The sequence below is a fragment of the Neoarius graeffei genome, chromosome 10, assembly GCF_027579695.1.
Source record: "Neoarius graeffei isolate fNeoGra1 chromosome 10, fNeoGra1.pri, whole genome shotgun sequence".
NCBI classification, from domain to species: domain Eukaryota; kingdom Metazoa; phylum Chordata; class Actinopteri; order Siluriformes; family Ariidae; genus Neoarius; species Neoarius graeffei.
Window position 1 is genome coordinate 12,738,650 of NC_083578.1, and position 21,746 is coordinate 12,760,395.

At 42.7% G+C, this 21,746-nt stretch overlaps 1 protein-coding gene across 3 annotated transcripts in view; it reads right to left on the bottom strand.

Moving 5' to 3' along the window:
- antxr1a (ANTXR cell adhesion molecule 1a) overlaps positions 1-21,746 on the bottom strand; it is an 86,554-nt gene that overhangs the window by 2,603 nt on the left and 62,205 nt on the right. For 2 of the 3 annotated variants that reach the window (XM_060931314.1, XM_060931313.1), the window contains one exon: positions 2,537-3,742. The exons of the other annotated variant lie outside the window; for it this stretch is intronic. In XM_060931314.1, the coding sequence (XP_060787297.1) occupies positions 3,359-3,742 (384 nt within the window). In that variant the 3' untranslated portion in view covers positions 2,537-3,358. Of the gene's footprint in view, positions 1-2,536; positions 3,743-21,746 lie in introns of those variants that run through there. 3 annotated transcript variants of the gene reach the window in all.

Genomic DNA, 21,746 nt, shown 5'->3' on the forward strand with positions numbered 1-21,746 from the left:
GTATGTGATAAGGTGGTTGTGCACTTGTACATCTTAACAAATGTGGATTGTACACTGAAATGCCAGAAAACACTATTGCACAAGCAAATACCTAACGTCAAAAGTGTGTGGAAAAAAAAGTCATACAACAATGAACTTCAACCTATAATATCAAAGTATGTTACGTTATTGTTGTAAAATGTGTCTGTGGATATTAATACTGAATGCCTGAGCATGTAGTTTACTAAAGGTCTGCGTGTAAAAGTGTGCGAACTTGATAAAACCTCCAAAAAAGAAAAATCTAAGCTGACCTGGTGTGAGGATGACTGTATTTTCAATAAGCAAAGTAACACATTTTGTCTGTTCGCCTTAATAAACAGCAACTGCGTGTGCAAATTAATCCCACCAAAGAGCGGGTATTAAATTTGTTTCAGCTGTTTTGTCGATTTGAATACAAAATAAAAACCATTTGCCCTTTTTTTCAGAAGAATCTTTGATGATTTGATATAATGATTTATGATCTTCCTGCAGTAAAGTTCATACCGTGTTCAATACACGTCTTCTGATAAAATCTTTACAAATTCCTTATGAACAGAACACACACTTGTGTCTATGTTCTTTCTACGTTTTTTTTTTTTTTTTAAATACCGTCAGCCATAACAGTAAAACCACCTGCTGAATATCGTATTGTGTAGTTCCTCCTTGTGTCACCAAAACAGCTCTGACTTGTCGAAGCATGAACTCTACGAGACCACTGGAGGTGTGCTGTGGTATCTGGCAGCAAGATGTTAGCAGCAGAGCCTTTAAGTCGTCTAAGTTGCGAGGTGGGGCCTCCATGGATCAGACTTGTTTATCCAGCACATCCCACAGATGCTCGATCAGATTGAGATCTGGGGAATTTGGAGGCCGAGTCAACACCTTGAACCCTTTATGTTCCTCAAACCGTTCCTGAACAGTTTTGCAATGTGGCAGGGTGCGTTATCCTGCTGAAAGAAGCCACTGGTATTAGGGAATACTGTTGCCATGAAGTTTGCAACAATGGGGGGAGGGGAGTCATGGCCTAATGGTTAGAGAAGCAGCTTTGGGACCAAAAGGTCGCTGGTTCAGTTCCCTGGACCAGTAGGAATGGCTGAAGCACCCTTGAGTAAGGCGCCTACCCCCAACTGCTTCCCAGATATGTTGTACATCGCTCTGGATAAAAGCGTCTGCTGAATACCATTACTGTTCAGGTAGGTGGTCAAACAAACAAGGTGTCCCAACAGAACGTTGCCCAGAGCATCATACTGCCTCCGCCTGCTTCCCATAGTGCATCCTGGTGCCATCTTTTTCCCAGGTAAGTGATGCACATGCACCTGGCTGACCACTTGATCTAAAAGAAAACATGATTCATCAGACCAGACCACCTTCTTCCATTGCTCCATGGTCCAGTTCTAATGGTCACGTGTTCGTTGTAGGCTCTTTCAGTAGTGGATGGGGGTCAGCATGACTGATCTGTGGCTACAGACCGTGTGTTCCGACTCCTTTTGATCATTAACTTTTTCAGGAACTTGTGCTACACTTGCTTTTCTGTGGGATCAGACCCAACAGGTTAGCCTCCGCTCCCCACATTCATCAGTCAGCCTTGGGCGCCCATGGCCCTGTCGCAGGTTTAGTGGTTGTCCTTCCTTGAACCAGTTTTGGAAGGTACTAACCACTGCATACTGAAAACACCCTACAAGACCTGCCCTTTTGGAGATGCTTTGAGGTCATGGGGGCAGTCATGGCCAGAAGGTTAGAGAAGTAGCCTTGGGCCCAAAGGGTCGCTGGTTTGAATCCAGGAACTGGCAGGAAAAATGTGAGGGGAGTTTAGTGAACGTACCCTCCTTTGACCCTGGGCTTTGTAGTATCGCTGCCCACTGCTCTGGGTATGTGTGCGCTCATTGCTTACTTGTGTGTTCACTGCTTCAGATGGGTTAAACGCAGAGGAGGAGTGTACACGTGACAAATAAGGGCTTCTTCTTTGTCAAAGTCACTCAGATGCTCATGTTGCCCATTTTTCTTGCTTCCAACACATCAACTTCAAGAACTTGCTGTTTAATATATCCCACCCCTTGACAGGTGCCAGTGTAATTATAATGAAATAATCAATGTTATTTTCACGTCACCTGTCACTAGTTTTAATGTCATTGCTGTTCGGTGTATTTGTGTGAATAATTTTTTTATAAATTACCAGCACATCATCATCTTACACCAATTAGCACTTGTTTTTAGAGATCTTAGTAAATCAGGGCGGGCGGCACGGTGGTGTAGTGGTTAGCGCTGTCGCCTCACAGCAAGAAGGTCCGGGTTCGAGCCCCGTGGCCGGCGAGGGCCTTTCTGTGTGGAGTTTGCATGTTCTCCCCGTGTCCGCGTGGGTTTCCTCCGGGTGCTCCGGTTTCCCCCACAGTCCAAAGACATGCAGGTTAGGTTAACTGGTGACTCTAAATTGACCGTAGGTGTGAATGTGAGTGTGAATGGTTGTCTGTGTCTATGTGTCAGCCCTGTGATGACCTGGCGACTTGTCCAGGGTGTACCCCGCCTTTCGCCCGTAGTCAGCTGGGATAGGCTCCAGCTTGCCTGCGACCCTGTAGAACAGGATAAAGCGGCTAGAGATAATGAGATGAGAATGAGTAAATCAGGGCTGCGATGACTTGGCGACTTGTCCAGGGTGTACCCCACCTCTCGCCCAGAGTCAGCTGGGATAAGCTCCAGCTTGCCTGTGATCCTGCACAGGATAAGCGGCTACAGATAATGGATGGATGGATGGATGGATAGATAGATAGTAAATCAGGGCCTGTGAGTTTTAATACACATGATCTACCTGCTTCCTTGGGCAGTGGATGATCAGGATTTGATCAGACATTTCTTGGGTATTTTTAGAGACTGGATTCTGTTTTATTTGTATAGTTCTTCTTATAAAATGCCTCATAAAGGTGTATAAGCTGTATGAAGAAACAAATGTGTGCATATTGCAACTTTTCCCATTAAATAGATTCTGTAAATGGAACATTCACTGGTTTGCACTGCAAATGGCTTCAGATGAATGTCTATCTTGTCATTTGAACATGTAGGGTTGAGTAGTATTGGTCCATTGGGAAAGCCTGCTTCTTTAAAGACTTGTGTGTTGTGTTCAGTGTGGTCTGTAATATTGCTTTAGTCTGTGTTGTGGTTCCTGTAGTTTTGTAGCTAAAGTTGAAGACATATTTCCCCTCATAGTTCCCTTGTATCTGTTCCCACTGGCGGGCCAGTCATTAAGTTTTTTTACTGCCGAAGGCCACACAGTTAGACAAGAAGGTGCAGGAGAGAGACTCGAGTCTCCCGCTGACTTCCTGGTTCCGCTTCTCCACTCACCTCCACAGCCTTAGAGGGAAGGACGTGGTGGAGGGCGGTCAGGAGGAGGGGCTCGGCATGGAGGTGGGACCAGTGGGGGAGGAGGCAGCGGTCCTGTAGGTGAGGCTGGAGGAGAAGGCGAAGCAAAGAAAACAGGAGTTGATGACGAGGACCAGGATGATGGAGGGGTGTATGATGGAGGTGGTGTGATAGGTGGAGATGGAGTGATGGAAAGAGGAGGAAGAGAGGACTGTGGGCTGCAGGGTGGAGGGGGCAGCTGACCCTGGGGGGGAGGAGGAGGAGGAGGAGGAGGGGTGCAGCTTTGCTGGGGCGTGTAGATCGGGGTGTGACGATTGTACGCTGGATAGCGAGAAGATGAGCTTGACTTAATGCGGGTGATGTTCATACAGCGGCCCTGTAAGAAAATGTGAGAAGTGTTTTTAATTCCATTGAAGAATTCGATTTCACAGCGACAATTTTCATGAAGCCCACAAGAACTAAAGGACTAAAGTGCTGCTGCATTGCTCTCTTTAAGTCGAGATGGTGATCTAATGGTATTGCGGCTAATGTCGCAAGCCTTTCACCAACATGCTGATTTAAGTTTCAACAAAAGAAAAATTTATTCGTTTAATTTCAGAATAAATCTTAGATGCCATTAAAGACCACATGTTTCATAATTATAATATGCAAGTCATTCATGGTGGATTTTTTTCCTTTGATTTTATATGCAAGGTACAGAAGAAAACACAAATAATAAAAGCACTTTTGGAAAAGAAATCCCTGTTTATTAGGATTTAAAATCCTTTGATCCAAATTACTTCATGTTGACTGCCAGTACTCTCGTGGGACCTTTGACATTCACTTTTAAAAATTAGACATCGAATCCAAAAGGGTGAAACAACGGAAGCACACATTGCAATTTTGTCATTAGCCTAAAGCTGTGCGAGTGTACGGGTCTGGAGCAGAACCTCCTGCTGACGCTAATTAGGCTGAAAAAGCCAGAGCTGGGCTTGGTTTTAATCACACCGAGAGGAAGAAGTGGCTTGTTGCTTTCCCGAAAATCACTGGAGGCAAATTACAGAGCAGGGCTTCCTGGAAGATAATGAAGACCTTTACACAGAACAGAACTGCAGAACAGTTTAAAAACTTTAAGTATTCACTCAATCTCAAACCTGACTGGATGCTAATGATGCAGAAACAGAAATAAGGGCTTTGTTTTTAAGCAACACTTCCCGAACAGGATTTGTGTCCATCACTTTGCACTACATCTTCTATATTCCCAGCTATTATTCGTTTGAGCCTCTTTTCCATTTTCCAACCTTCAGGCCAAGGTTTTTCTCTCTGGCTCGCACTCACACACACACAATTTCCCTTCATACTGTTTCTGAATTCTCGCTTCATCTCTGGTTCATTTCACGAGTTATATAATATCGAGGGACGTGTCCTTTCTCCATTTTCATCTTTCAGCCTCTGCGTGTATCCTGATGAAAACGTTACCTTTCACTGAGACCTTTTTATTGTATTTAACTGATTGCAGTGAACCGATGATGAAAGCAAAGTGAAATAGAGACTCGAATCTACTTTCGTTGCAGCATCAACGTAATAAAAATCAACAGGTGAGGGTCAAGACCAAGGAAACGCTACACACGGAGCTCGAAACCCAAGCAGCCATGTATCACAGCTTATACTTAATGACATGAATGCACGGTAAGACTGAGAAACAGCAGGCAGACGCACAGACAAACTAATCAATGAGCTAACACAGAACAGGCGCACACCATCAGGTAACAATGACAGGACGTGGGTGGAGACGAAACTAGAACAAACAGAAATCGAAAGCAATCGAAAGCACATTACGTGAATCCAAGACAAAATGACATCAAAGCAGCCCTCACATCACGTACTACTGATACTTTTTCAAATATTATATATTTAAGTTATTCTACGAAATCGAGTCGTACATGAGCTGATAGCTGATGAGGCGCGTAGCACCGGGTTGGCTATAAGCCATGTATGACGAGATTGAGTGGAATAACTGTTTTATTCGATCCACATTCACTGGATTTTGAGAAAAGGAGCAGTTTTATTTTTATTTTTTGTAAATTCGATAAATAAAACCTTTATCCAAAATGTCCGACGAAATCATTTCCGCTTCGAATGTAAACAAATCGGTGAAATGACGGGAGCAATTTGTGAAAAAAATGCGATGATGATAATTCCTGAAAAAAAAGATACGTTCTTACCATCAAATACTTTCATTCCATATTTTGTTGCCTTTTTTTGTATTTTTTAGGGTTTTGTTTTTGAGTAGAGTTTTTATTTCATCCTTGGTTCATTGAGCAACATGCTCCGCCATTTTGTTTTTCTCTACTCATGGTATATGTGCTGATATCCTAGTAGTCAAAAAGTCAAAGTCCTTCCCACGCCTTACAGTACCTGGTATTCCTAGGCAGTCTCCCACTCAAGTACTAACCAGGCCCAACTCTGATGGTGGCGCATCGGGCGGCGCCGATCTCCGTTTCCGTAGCCCTCGGCCTCTTGCCTATTACATAGCTAGGGTTACAGTGGGGGGCTAGTCCTCTGGTAACCACGAGAGTTTAACTCCCCATGCACATCTGTATTGCAGCATGCATTGCCAGATGGCAGTAGGTACCATTTTTATGATGGTCTTTGGTATGACCCGACCGTGAATAGAACTCACGATCTCCCGATCGAGAGGCGGACACACTACCACTAGGCCACTAGTCGGTGATATCCTAGTAGTAGAGTAGCCAATCAGAGCACGTGATTGCTCATATCCGGTCAATGTGGATAGAATAAAACAGTATATATACATATAAAGTTTCTACTTCAAGTCGGGAATAGAAATCATATTTGCAAATTCATTTGTATCACCCATTCACATCACATTCACATCATCACATTATCTCTAGCCGCTTTATCCTTCTACAGGGTCGCAGGCAAGCTGGAGCCTATCCCAGCTGACTACGGGCGAAAGGCGGGGTACACCCTGGACAAGTCGCCAGGTCATCACAGGGCTGACACATAGACACAGACAACCATTCACACTCACATTCACACCTACGCTCAATTTAGAGTCACCAGTTAACCTAACCTGCATGTCTTTGGACTGTGGGGGAAACCGGAGCACCCGGAGGAAACCCACGCGGACACGGGGAGAACATGCAAACTCCGCACAGAAAGGCCCTCGCCGGCCACAGGGCTCGAACCCAGGACCTTCTTGCTGTGAGGCGACAGCGCTAACCACTACACCACCGTGCCGCCATCACCCATTCATTCGTATTAAATTTGTGGACATTTTCCTCGTTTAAAAAATAAGTATGTTTGGTAACAATTTTAATTTCTATAACTGTGGTAAAGTTAATTATATTCAATAATATTCATTGCAGGTCTGAACAGTTTTCTTTATATCTTTCCTATTAACAGAACACATCGACAACGGTCATGCATACATACAGTACTGTGCAAAAGTCTGAGGCCCCCTATTTTTTTTCTTTCCATACAAACTTTGTTACAGATTTCTATTTTATGACTTCTACATTATCGAGTCAGTACAAAAACATTTTAGAGTTCCAAATGTTAGTATTTTTTCCAGCACAAAATTAAATGCTACAGGAAAAAAAAAAAGTTTGTATCTGAGCAGCACATTCCTTAAGAGAACACTTTTCAGATTAAAAAAGAAATCATAATGAAGGCTGCTGGGTTTTGGTGCAAAATGAAGAAGAAGTGAGTGTGACGGTCAAAGTGTCCAGAAGAACTGGGGCTGGTTCTGTAAGATGCTCAGTAAAACCTACAGCTCATTTCCGCATAAAACTGCACTCACTGGACCTCAGACTACTATTTTTTTTTTTTAAAGCAAAGGGTCGTCTAACACAAAAAAAAAATAGACTTTGTTTCATTTATGATGTCTTACTGCTTACTGTTTATAGTATTTTTTAAATATTGAAACACTTAATTTCATTATTTTTAAGCCATTTTTGGTCGACAGGATTTCTTTACATGTGCCTAAGACTTTTGCACAGGACTGTGCATGGCAAAGGCAGCCATATGGACGTGTTCACAGGCAGCATTCTTTGGAAATTAGATGATGATCTCCTTCGGCATACACAACCATGCATGAGCACAGCTGCTTTGTGTAAACTGACTGAGATACACAACCGCACGCTGATGTTCAGAATCTGGGTCAGGCTCGATGATTTATAGAGAATCGTTAAGGATCTTATTCCAAAAAAAAAAAAGTCCAGTTCCTTTAGACTGCTGACTAGGCACTTGTTTTACAGTGTCTGAATAAAGTATTCATATTGAGCCAATTTCTAATGGGAAATTGAGACATTTCTAGTCATTTTGTGCTGCTAACAAGCAGGGGGTGTGTATTAATCTTTAAAAAAAAAACCTACACCACACAACTGAAAAAAAAAAAAAATCTTTGCGGTGATTAAACACACCAGACTGCACCAAACCACTCAAGCTGGACCTCTGTAATGGTTTTCCTGGACAAGACTTGAATGAAGTGCTTAAACTTATTGCACTCCATGTTTTGGCAGAAATCCAAATGCCAACACAGAACACATGCCTCACAGCACATCTGGTTTTGTGCGTATGTGTGTGTTTTTAACAGTTCACAGCTGTTTCTAACCTTGAGCTACATCTCTGTTTTATAATTTAACCTCTGAAGCTCCAAGGGAGCAACAGTCCATCATTCCTCTCTCAAATTAACACACCCTGGAGCATAAGAGGGACTTAATATATGACACTAATGGGTGGTATGCAAGTCTACGCTATGTGTAAGGAATAAAACACATGCAGATATGCTGTTATAGAGAAATAATCAACAGTGAGATGGGTTATGTGGCCCAACACAAAGCAGAGATTTTCACTACGTTCAGACTGCAACCTGAAACGACCCATATCCGATTTGTTGTGAAACCCGATTTTTTTGTCAGGCCGTTCACATTACCAATTATATGAGACTTGTATGCGATCTCCAATATGAACGGAAAACGACCCAAAAGTGTCCCGCATGCGCAAATTGACACGTAATAAGCACATCTACGTAATACGTAAACAAAAAAAAAGCCATTGTTGTTGTTTTCCACCAAAGAGGCAGGATTAGCCAACGCAGAATAGTGACGTTTGTCTCTTGTTGATGACGTGTAGGTCGCATGAATGTGACCTGTCCGGTCAGACTGCAGTCGCATGTGAAAATAACGGATATGCATCGGAATTAGGACCACATATCCAAGCGGCCTGGGTCGCATGTGAAAAAAATCGGATCTGTGTCGTTCAGATTGTCAATAACAAATCGGATACAGGTCGCATATGGGCAAAAAAATCGGATATGGGTCATTTCAGGGTGCAGTCTGAACGTAGTCAATATTACCACCCCACAGTTGATTAATTTCCTCATGGCCTGAAGTGTTTTATTCCTCTTATACTACAGTAAGTTGCCAATGATCGAATACATTTTTAACAAGTGTTACCAGGTAAAGCAAACCTCGCCCGGTAGCACTTACGATGAATATGAAGGAAGATATCACGAAAAAACGATTTTGACCTTTTTGGTGATTTTGACCTTGTGTGTGAACATACTTGGCCAATAAACATGGTTCTGATTCTGTTTCTCTGCTGCTCTCAGCCAATCAGAACACTCTGTACTACTTGCTCTCAGCCAATCAGAACACACTGTACTGCTCTTAGCCAATCAGAACACACTGTACTGCTCTCACACCGTACTGTGTGATTGTTACATTCTTACAGCACGATGACATCGTGGCTACCGCCTCTATATGAAGCAATAGCCACAAAAACCTTGACCTTGACCGGATGACCCCCAAAATGTTGGAGGTTCTATTTGAGACCAATCTCCAACTATCCTGAAAGTTTCATGAAGATTGGTCCAGCCATTTTCCCATAATATAATTAACAAACAAACCCCACCGAAAACAATACCTCACCCCCTGGTGGACTCCGTCCCGGGCGAGGTAATAATTAAAAAATGACAAATCATCCTTTTTAAAAAAAAAAATCCATTTATAGCTACGCTAAGAAAGAGCTTTATCTCTGACTGTTATAAAGCACTGATACTGGAGACTCCTTCCAGAAATTTTCCTTCATAAAATGTCACGATACACTGTTAAAAATAGGAGTACAGTAGGAGTCAATTTCTGTACCCCATGGTATGATCTACACTAATGTACCCCTATGGCTTATTATTAGACCTCAAGGTAGCTATGTGTACCTTTTTAGGGCCGAAAAGGTACATATATGGTCCCGAGCTGTATATAAAGGGTACAAATAAATACCTTTGAGGGTACTGATCCAGTCCAGTGACAAACCATTGTACCACAAGGTACAATAATGTATGTTATTTTCAGAGATTGTATCAAGAATCACATACTTAAAAGCTGTTCAGGGAGGGAAGTCATGGCTTAATGGTTAGCAATGCCACTTTGGGACCCAAAGGTTGCTGGTTTGATTCCCTACACCAGCACTAATGGCTGAAGTGCCTTTGAGTAAGGCACCCAACCGCTCTGGGCATATTGTACGTCTCTCTGGATAAAAGTGTCTGCTAAAACCCATCAATGTAATGTCTATGTAGTGGGTCTGCCATACAAGTCCCTGTGTAATCTGTTGCTATAGAAACAATCAAGAATGAGCGCATTACGATAAACCTGGGATTTGCTTTCCAGCTGGAGCTACACACACACACACACATATATATATATATATATATATATATATATATATATATACACAACCCTGATTCCAAAAAAGTTGGGACAAAGTACAAATTGTAAATAAAAACGGAAAGCAATGATGTGGAAGTTTCAAAATTCCATATTTTATTCAGAATAGAACATAGATGACATATCAAATGTTTAAACTGAGAAAATGTATCATTTAAAGAGAAAAATTAGGTGATTTTAAATTTCATGACAACAACACATCTCAAAAAAGTTGGACAAGGCCATGTTTACCACTGTGAGACATCCCCTTTTCTCTTTACAACAGTCTGTAAACGTCTGGGGACTGAGGAGACAAGTTGCTCAAGTTTAGGGATAGGAATGTTAACCCATTCTTGTCTAATGTAGGATTCTAGTTGCTCAACTGTCTTAGGTCTTTTTTGTCGTATCTTCCGTTTTATGATGCGCCAAATGTTTTCTATGGGTGAAAGATCTGGACTGCAGGCTGGCCAGTTCAGTACCCGGACCCTTCTTCTACGCAGCCATGATGCTGTAATTGATGCAGTATGTGGTTTGGCATTGTCATGTTGGAAAATGCAAGGTCTTCCCTGAAAGAGACGTCGTCTGGATGGGAGCATATGTTGCTCTAGAACCTGGATATACCTTTCAGCATTGATGGTGTCTTTCCAGATGTGTAAGCTGCCCATGCCACACGCACTAATGCAACCCCATACCATCAGAGATGCAGGCTTCTGAACTGAGCGCTGATAACAACTCGGGTCGTCCTTCTCCTCTTTAGTCCGAATGACACGGCGTCCCTGATTTCCATAAAGAACTTCAAATTTTGATTCGTCTGACCACAGAACAGTTTTCCACTTTGCCACAGTCCATTTTAAATGAGCCTTGGCCCAGAGAAGATGTCTGCGCTTCTGGATCATGTTTAGATACTGCTTCTTCTTTGAACTACAGAGTTTTAGCTGGCAACGGCAGATGGCACGGTGAATTGCGTTCACAGATAATGTTCTCTGGAAATATTCCTGAGCCCATTTTGTGATTTCCAATACAGAAGCATGCCTGTATGTGATGCAGTGCCGTCTAAGGGCCCGAAGATCACGGGCACCCAGTATGGTTTTCTGGCCTTGACCCTTACGCACAGAGATTCTTCCAGATTCTCTGAATCTTTTGATGATATTATGCACTGTAGATGATGATATGTTCAAACTCTTTGCAATTTTACACTGTCGAACTCCTTTCTGATATTGCTCCACTATTTGTCGGTGCAGAATTAGGGGGATTGGTGATCCTCTTCCCATCTTTACTTCTGAGAGCCGCTGCCACTCCAAGATGCTCTTTTTATACCCAGTCATGTTAATGACCTATTGCCAATTGACCTAATGAGTTGCAATTTGGTCCTCCAGCTGTTCCTTTTTTGTACCTTTAACTTTTCCAGCCTCTTATTGCCCCTGTCCCAACTTTTTTGAGATGTGTTGCTGTCATGAAATTTCAAATGAGCCAATATTTGGCATGAAATTTCAAAATGTCTCACTTTCGACATTTGATATGTTGTCTATGTTCTATTGTGAATACAATATCAGTTTTTGAGATTTGTAAATCATTGCATTCCGTTTTTATTTACAATTTGTACTTTGTCCCAACTTTTTTGGAATCGGGGTTTTGTGTGTGTGTGTGTGTGTGTATATATATATATATATATATATATATATATATATATCTCAACATTTGCTGACTGATCAGACCAGGTTGATTACTGAAAGCACCAGAGATCAGAACCTGACTGGATGTGACAAGTTGAAAGACTCCACCAAATTCAAACTAATTCAATTCATGTTATTCATGCTATATTTATTTAAATTTATGAGCAATAATCTAAAGCCTATTGGCCTTAATGCCTCGTTACCATACAGCTACATGTTAAAGCCTGAAAGATGCACTCAGGCATGGAGTCCAATGCAAATATGAGCATGAAATTTGGAAATCTCAGTGGAATTGCTTTGTAACAGAAAAATGGCACTGGCTAAGCATTACTGAAGCCAAGCATGACTCACAGCAGGCCTCAATCTGTGAGCAGGATATGAAACCGAGCACTGGCTCTTGAGAGAAAATGAGGGTGTGTGTGTGCATTTTGTAATAATAATTATAATGACAGCTCGCCCAGTGTACTGCTAAAAGGGTGCGTCTCATTGTACAAACTGGTCCCTGGTGCTTTTGCACTGATTCCAGCTTTATTTAACCAATTAAGCCATTCTGAAGTCAACGTTTCTGTTTAGAAGCAATCACTTCCCATCATATTACTGGGGGTGCAGTGGTTAGCACTGTCGCCTCATAGCAAGAAGGTTCCAGGTTCGAACCTCGTGGCAGACTGGGGTCTTTCTGTATGGAGTTTGCATGTTCTCCCTGTGTGCTCCAGTTTCCTCCCACAGTTCAAAGACATGCAGATTAGGTAAAACTACCCAGCCAGTGGGGTTGTACAAGCCAGTGTATACTTAGGTGGGGTTTACATTAGACCGTATCAGCGGATCATCAGATTAACGTTTTTAAAACGATTAGTGTGCACACAGCAACGCCAATACACGATTCGCGTGCACATAGCAACGCCAATACACGGATACGCTCGGCTCCGCAGGCATCCTGCGCTCCAAATCACTCCGCCCTGAACAGCGAGTGCCCTCTGGAGGGTGCGCACTCCGGCCCTGCGCAGCTCACAGAGCGCGCGAGTGAAGCGCACGAGCAGTGATTCGGGACTGAGCCGCTGTGTGTGTGATCTCAGTGCATATCGGGCATGCGCGTCACTTACCACTTGCAAGTGGAAGGATGGCAAGCCTAAAGACAATCATAACTACACAATGGGCAGTATTTGCATCAGTATTTGCAGTATTTTCATACTTTTATACTCTTTAATGAAAGGTGATACAAGGTGGAAGTCCGCGCCGTTTTTCAGCAGTCGCGTCACATGACCAACGCCAGCGAATCAGGAAGGTGGATGTCAGTGACGTTGTCCAATGACGACGCCAGCTAGAGCTCAGCACAGCGTATCCGCGTATTCTCAATGTTTACACAGCACCGGACCAGACACGATCTGGATTGAATACGTGGACCCTGGCGGATTCCCGTTTCCCGGCGTTTCCAGGCGTTTTAATGTAAACGGACAGTGCATCCGCGAAGAAAACGAGACAGATACGGTCTAATGTAAACTTGGCCTTAGTGCCAGTTCCAAGCCTGGATAGATTAGGGAGGATTGCATCAGGGATGGCACGGAGTTAGCCTCACAGCAAGAAGATTCTGGGTTCGAGCCTAGTGACTGACGGGGCCTTTCTGTGTGGAGCTTGCATGTTCTCCACGTGTCTGCGTGGGCTTCCTTCGGGGTGCTCTGGATTCCCCCACAGTCCAAAGACATGCAGGTTAGGCTAATTGGTGGCTCTAAATGTTTGTCTCTATGTGTCAGCCCTGCGATGATCTGGCGACTTGTCCAGGGTGTACCCCACCTCTTGCCCATAGTCAGCTGGGATAGACTCCAGCTGGCCTGCAACCAGGCACAGGATAAGCGGTTACAGATGATGGATGGATGGTTGCATCAGGAAGGGCATCTGGTGTAGAACCTATGCCAAATCAGATATGTGGAACAGATCCACTGTGGTGACCCCTAACAGGAGCAGCCGGAAGAAGAACAACAATGAGATCATATTATTGCGTTATGCAGTGTTAGGAATGCTGCACTGGTTTCCTCAGTTATGCAGAATATTTGGTGACAATTCAATCAAAATCCACAAAAGTTGGGATGCTGTGTACAACATGAATGAAAATAAGAAAATGCAATGATTTTACATCCTTTTTGACCTAAACTGGCCGACCTACCTCCTGTCGAAAATGTGTGGCACATTATGAACTGAAGCGCAAAATACGAGAACAGAAACCCCAGACTGTTGAGCAGCTGAAGTTGTATATCAAGCAAAGAACTGGAAAGAATTTCACTTTCAAAACTTCAACAATTATTGTCCTCAGTTCCCAAACATGTATTGAGTGTTGCTAAAGGAGAACTGAAGGCAAAATTATCATCAAAATTCTCATCTCATCTCATTATCTCTAGCCGCTTTATCCTTCTACAGGGTCGCAGGCAAGCTGGAGCCTATCCCAGCTGACTACGGGCGAAAGGCGGGGTACACCCTGGACAAGTCGCCAGGTCATCACAGGGCTGACACATAGACACAGACAACCATTCACACTCACATTCACACCTACGGTCAATTTAGAGTCGCCAGTTAGCCTAACCTGCATGTCTTTGGACTGCGGGGGAAACCGGAGCACCCGGAGGAAACCCACGCGGACACGGGGAGAACATGCAAACTCCGCACAGAAAGGCCCTCGCCGGCCACGGGGCTCGAACCCGGACCTTCTTGCTGTGAGGCGACAGCGCTAACCACTACACCACCGTGCCGCCTCATCAAAATTCTATATCTCATTTTATTAAATATAGGAATGCTCTGTATTTGAAATATGCTCTGTACTATATCAGTCCATATGTCAAAGCAATGGCCGTAAACGAGATTCGTTGAGACCTGTGCGAGACATCGTAGGACGGAAGTAAAACGTACAGCGGAAATCAAAGTGACCAACATCTGCCAACGTTGTCAAAAGACGCGCGCGCCCTCTTTCGAATGCTGATGTAATCAAGCCGGAAGTTTTGTTTGTTTTGATATCAGTCAGGAAAGTTTGAAAAAAGTCGGCAGTAATCGTCATTTAAACTTGTTTTTGTGCAATATTTCATTTGCAAAAGAGTTTTCAAAATGGCGGCGCTGACACCTGGCTGACACTTCACGTTTCGCAGTCTTGCACAAGTCTCGTGAAGCTCGCGCAGATAAGCGACGCCTGGTGTGGACCAAACAAACTAAATTCAACACGGCTAAGAGCCGAATAGGCCGATAAGTATAATATTTAATTGCAATTCGTTGCCAATATGAGTCATGATATCTCATCTCATCTCATTATCTCTAGCCTGTGCTGAACATGACCCTGTCCCAACTTTTTTTGGAATGTGTTCCAGGCATCAAATTCAGCATGAGTTTATATTTACAAAAGGACAATTCTTCAGCAGAGAGGCCAAAATTATGAACTTGTCAGCTCAGTGATATCACTAAAGTATGGAATCCAAGGCAAAACGTACTGAAAACCAGGTTGAAAAATCATCACCCCAATTATCTCAATGTCGCTTCAGAGAAATCTTGGTTTGAAGTTGAAGAAATGAAAGTTCAGTTTTTTTTTCTGATGTAATTCCGTTACTGGCTTTTCTTTCCTCTTAAAAGATTTTGCATTCAGAGTTAAACAGCCAATTTTTATATGCTTTTTTTTAGGGTCAAAAGATACCCCATACAGTGTGAAATTTTTATTTAATACCGTTATCTTGAGTCCTGCAATGAAAAAACGTTGCCACATTTTGCTGTGAGTGTAATTCCGTTACTGAAGAACTACCCAAAAAACAATAAAGTTGATCAATTTGAACCTTAAATATCTTCTCTGTATTGTATTTATTTAAATATGTCAAAAAGCATTTGCAAGTCATTGCATTTTGTTTTTATTTTACACAGCATCCCAACTTTTTTGAATGAGAGTTGTCTTTACATTACACGACCAGTGGCGTGCACAGATAGACACGAGGTGGTGCTCAAGCACCTGCCCCTCTGCCCTCTGTCCAAAAAAGTGCCCTTTTGAATTTTTTTTTTTTTTTTTACAGTTTACTGAGGCCAATGCCGACATGATCTTTTAGAAAAGCCGTGGCATTAAAAGTGTGTGTGAAAATAATGTCCCGATGTGTGCCCCCACCGCACACACACCGGACCTCTGTCTCTCTTGCTCTGTCACGTGGACAAGCGTGCAGTGCATTCAATGTGAGGTTGCAGCAGCATAGCGTCCTGGAAGCCACGGCCTTGTCGTAGCGCAGACAACACATCGGGCAGTCAGTCAGCTCTTCCCCTGCCCCACCAGCCAGGTAACACATGAATCGAGTGAAAATGTATTGTTTGCCCTCTAAGCCCAAGCTGTAATTATTTTGTCGTGAAGTAGCCCGTCGCATACAGAAACAACTGCACATGGCAGCCTTTGCCAGCTTATTTGCTCCCTTTCCATATGGAGAAACAAACTGAACAACATTTTAAATGTAGCCTAAACCATTGAGGCAACCCCACTCTCCATCAATTCCGACCTGTTTTTATAACATGATTAAGAATATCACGTTATGCTAGTGGGCGGCACGGTGGTGTAGCGGTTAGCGCTGTCGCCTCGCAGCAAGAAGGTCCGGGTTCGAGCCCCGTGGCCGGCGAGGGCCTTTCTGTGCGGAGTTTGCATGTTCTCCCCGTGTCCGCGTGGGTTTCCTCCGGGTGCTCCGGTTTCCCCCACAGTCCAAAGACATGCAGGTTAGGTTAACTGGTGACTCTAAATTGACCGTAGGTGTGAATGTGAGTGTGAATGGTTGTCTGTGTCTATGTGTCAGTCCTGTGATGACCTGGCGACTTGTCCAGAGTGTACCCCGCCTTTCGCCCGTAGTCAGCTGGGATAGGCTCCAGCTTGCCTGCGACCCTGTAGAACAGGATAAAGCGGCTACAGATAATGAGATGAGATGAGACGTTATGCTAGTATGCACGCCGTTATGCAAATAAAGGAGAGCTCCGTTGAGCCCATTGAGTGTGTATATTTCGTTACAAATTTTAAGATGATCTCACGGAAATCTGTGAATAAACACAGTCTTGAGACTCAAGTCAGTGACGGGAAGATCAGACTTTCAGACTTTATCAGACTTTTTAAAGATGGAACTACAGAAAAATACCCAAAACTTTGATATGATTATGAACACAAGAGGAGGGTTAAATCTCAGACTTTTATAATAAGGTGTTCCACATGAGCAAAAAAGTGCCCTTTTCCCCCCCAGAGCACTTGCCCCCCAAAATGTCTGTGCACGCCACTGTACACGACAGGCATTTAGCAGACGCTTTTACCCAGAGCAACGTATAACATACCCGGAGCAGTTGGGGGTTAGTCACCTTGCTCAAGGGCACTTCAGCCATTCCTGCTGGTACAGGGAATTGAACCAGCAACCTTTTGGTCCCAAAGCTGCTTCTCTAACCTTTAGGCCATGGCTTTCTGTACAATGCCTTTCTTTAAAAAAAAAATCCAAATCAATCTCTTTTGAGACTGCACAACATAACCACAGATATGTTAATTTGATGCCAAGTTACATGGCCTAAGACCGTCACAGGGTTCTAATTTCTCCTCCTCTCTATACAGGTCCAAATTACAGAGTGGAAACTGATGCACACATTTTGGAAGGCATTCCACCTCTTTCCTATAAAGCCAAACTCCGTGATTGCATCTTTATCTGCCTGCCAATCCAAGCACAGACCCAGATCTTTTACACAAGCAAAAATATATATTCCTACAAATTAACCATATCTTTAATGACATGGATTTCCAACCACTGCCATCAGAAAACAGTGAATACTGTCCTGTTTTCTATTCTGTATGTTGGCCTGGGCTATAAGGCTTGGCATGCGACAGTCCATTGCATCCACTGAGTGTTTTTTTCCCTGTTCTTGACTAAGGACAGAGCGATGTTTAAGATCAAGCTGGCAAAAACAAGCACATGGCCTATTTTTAATATGTAGTGAAAATTCATTATGTCCGATTATTGTAACTATTCTTTAAGTTCGTTTCTTAAGACACGTATTTTTTAGTATGTTACCTCGTTTGTTGACAGTTTCGGCGAACACTTCCGCCTTCTTCAAAACAGTCACCAGATGTCGAGTGGTGACGTGCCTTATCAGCTGATGGAAAATTACAGACACAAAAAAAGGAAAAAAACAAACAAGAAAAAACACAGAAAAAACAAACCGGGGCTTTGTCACATTACCATACATAAAAGGAGTTACAGAACGCATCCAACGATCCATGAGGAAATACCACATCAACACCCCGGTCAAACCATACAAGAACCTCCGACAGCTGCTAGTTCACCCCAAAGACAAAATACAACTGGACAATAAATGCAACGTCATATATGAAATCCCTTGCCGTTCATGCAATAAAGTCTATATTGGTGAAACGGGCAGATGCTTCCACACTCGCAGGAAAGAACACCAATTAGAATGTGAAAAAGAAACAACAAAAAGACTCACAAGATCCGAAAAAGAAAAAGCAAACCAAGAAAACTTAAAATCAGCCATTTCAGACCACTGCAAACGACAAAATCATATTGGGAAGAGGCCAGAGTCATTCGCGCTGAAGAGAATAGATATCAGCGTTGGATTTTGGAGGCAGTGGAGATACGCAAGCGGGCGCAGAGGACTATGAACCGGGATGAGGGAGCGTACGCGCTGTCACACACCTGGAGCGCAGTCCTGGGGCAGCGACCTGACAGCAGGAGGCGTGGACTACCTGTCAAATTGGGCGGGACGTTCACGCCTCCATAGAGTAACATCAGCTGATAAGGCACGTCACCACTCGACATCTGGTGACAGTTTTGAAGAAGGCGGAAGTGTTCGCCGAAACTGTCAACAAATGAGGTAACATACTAAAAAATACGTGTCTTAAGAAACGAACTTAAAGAATAGTTAGAATAAGCACATGGCCTGAGAGCAAAGTCACAGTTTACCCATATACTGTACCTCCTTTAACCTCCTAGGGCTTACCGGTCACATGCGTGGACAGCACTTTATGGAAATTCGGAACAAGAATCCACATATGTGGACATACTTTTTCTCTAAAAGTACATCTTGTCAAAAGATGATGCTTAGTTTTTATTCTAATCAGGTTCTAATAAGCCCAAATAGCAAAGAGAAATAAAAAAATGCATGTAAAAAAACAGCTTGGGCCTTAGGAGGTTAAGCCCTTACTCAAGATGTTTGTTCTTACGCTCATTGTTCATTCTTATTGAGTCACAATGCTGTTCTTAACAGTGTAACATGCAATATACATGACAGCTATGAGATATCAGGATAAATGATGAACAGCACATTCTACCCTTCGATTTTACTGAACCAAGACACTTGAATCCAGCTGCTGGATCATTGTGAACTGCTGTTCATGGTGCAGTGTAACACACTGAGAGAAACGAGCTATCTGCCCTCTTCTGCATACATTACATTATATTATATTACATTACAGGTATTTAGCAGACACTCTTATCCAGAGTGACGCACAACAAGCACACACATACCAAGGGCCTGGGGAGCAGAGGGGGGTTAGGTGCCTTGCTCAAGCACACCTCAGCCATGGATTTTCCTGGCAGTCCAGGGAATTGAACCAGCAACCATTTGGGCCCAAGGCTGCTTCTCTAACCTTTCAGCCATGGCTGCCCCTATATGAGCTCATAGATGCCCCACCCTCTTGTTTTATAAGTGTCAAGTGGTGGTACGGTGGTGTAGTGGTTGGCACTGTCGCCTCACAGAAAGAAGGTTCTGGGTTCGAGCCCAGTGGCCAACGGGGGCCTTTCTGTGTGGAGTTTGGATGTTCTCCCCATGTCTGCATGGGTTTCCTCCACAGTTCAAAGGTGGCCATGGCCTGAAATGCCCTTGAGCAAGGGCACCTAACCCACAACTGCCCCCCGGGTGCTGTAGCATAGCTTCCCACTGCTCTGGGTATGTTTGTGTGCTCATGGATGTGTGTGTTCACTGCTTCAGGTGGGTTAAATATAGAGAGGAATTTCACAAGTGTGATGAATAAAGTTCTTCTTCAAGTGTCAAGATAAAGTTCACTTGGGTAAAGTCATCGCAACTCTAAAGTAGCCTCTATCCTTTCCTCTTTGGTGAAACAACTTTCTGCCATGGAACTGATTTATGAAAGCAATACTTTTCCATCCCTAATATTGTGTTAATCTGTAAAGAGTAAATTTATTCCATTTTTCCATATCTTGTGTCCTGATATATTCATACATGTCAACCTTTGGTCAATCAAACCTGTATAACCAACCTCCAAAATCCATATTTCCCTTATAAAATCCGTATAAGATGCAAATTAAAATAATTTACCTAAAATTTGAATGATAATTAACAATGATATATCCCAGTTACTTTTTATTCAATATTAATAACAATAAACCTTCAGAATGAATACAAAGCTCCAATGTTTGACAAAAACACAAAGTGTTATCAGTGTAGTTACGAAGGAAATACTTCGTTGTTTGGAGACAGGTTTCACCGAGCGGCTATTATGCGCGAGACTTCATATTAGCCACAAAGTCAGGAAAATCTGTTCGTAAAATTACGTTATAATGACCAAATACAATGAAAAGTATTTTTCCAGTCTCACCTGTGAAAGGTAATCCCATGTGATCTCGTTTGGACGGTAAACTTGTTGGTACAGTTAAACGCAGCACATGAATGAGGCATCTTTATTCTCGGGCGAGGATGACATATGATTCTACGCAAAAGCCGGCGTCTATGACTTCCCGGTTGGTGGGATTCTCGCAATGCGGTGTGCGCATGATCAAAAGTGGAACGAAGTCTCGCTACCACAAGATAACGCGCAATTTCATAAGACTCTTTACTGGCTGTCTGTGGTGTACAGTACGTTTGTAAATGTTATGCGCTCTTTTATCATCGTGGGAATTGATTATAGCTCTAAATAAATATTGAAGGTTTTTTTTAAAGAATCCATATAACTTTATTTATACGCCCGTATACTACGTTTATTGAATCAAATCCGTATAAAATACGGACATTCCGTATAGGTTGACATGTATGTATATTTAACAATTATTCCATGAAATCGAGTCGTACATGAGCTGATGGCCAACGACGCACGTAGCACCAAGTTGGCTATTTTCCATGTACAATGAGATTGAGTGGAATAACTGTTTTATTCTATCCACATTCACTGGATTTTGAGAAACAGAGCATTTTTATTTTTTTGCAAATTTGATAAATAAAAACTTTATACAAAACGTCTGACAAAATAATTTCCGCTTAGGTGGACTTCTTAAAAACCTATCGATCGATGGCTGCACAAGTTGACTTTAGTGTTGTTTTTTTGTCCAAAGTACCGTCTTGCTGTCGTGCCGAGGTATAGAACAGCTTTAGACATTTATTTAATTCTTCCTTGGGCATTTCAGTTCTGTAATTTTCAAATGTCTTTTGAGCTTTTGAACCAGTCTAAAAAAAAAAAAGAACAAATTTTAATGCTTAAAGATGAAGAATGTAAACAAACCGGCGAAATGACAGGAGCAACTTGTGAAAATGGGATAATAATAATAATAATTCTTGAAAAAATAAAGACACGTTCTTACCATCAAATACTTTCATTCCATATTTTTTGCTTTTTTTGTGTGTTTTTTGGGGTTTTGTTTTCAAGTAGAGTTTTTATTTCATCCTCGGGTGGTTCAGCAACACACTCCGCCATTTTGTTTTTCTCTACTCACGGTATATGAGCTGATATCCTAGTGGTAGAGTAGCCAATCAAAGCACACGATCGCTCAGATCCAGTGAATGTGGATAGAATAATTTAGGTTGTAGTATCTTTAGAACACCTAATTGTTTCTTGTAAGCTTTACTTTCAAGATCTCATCTCATCTCATCATCTCTAGCCGCTTTATCCTTCTACAGGGTCGCAGGCAAGCTGGAGCCTATCCCAGCTGACTACGGGCGAAAGGCGGGGTACACCCTGGACAAGTCGCCAGGTCATCACAGGGCTGACACATAGACACAGACAACCATT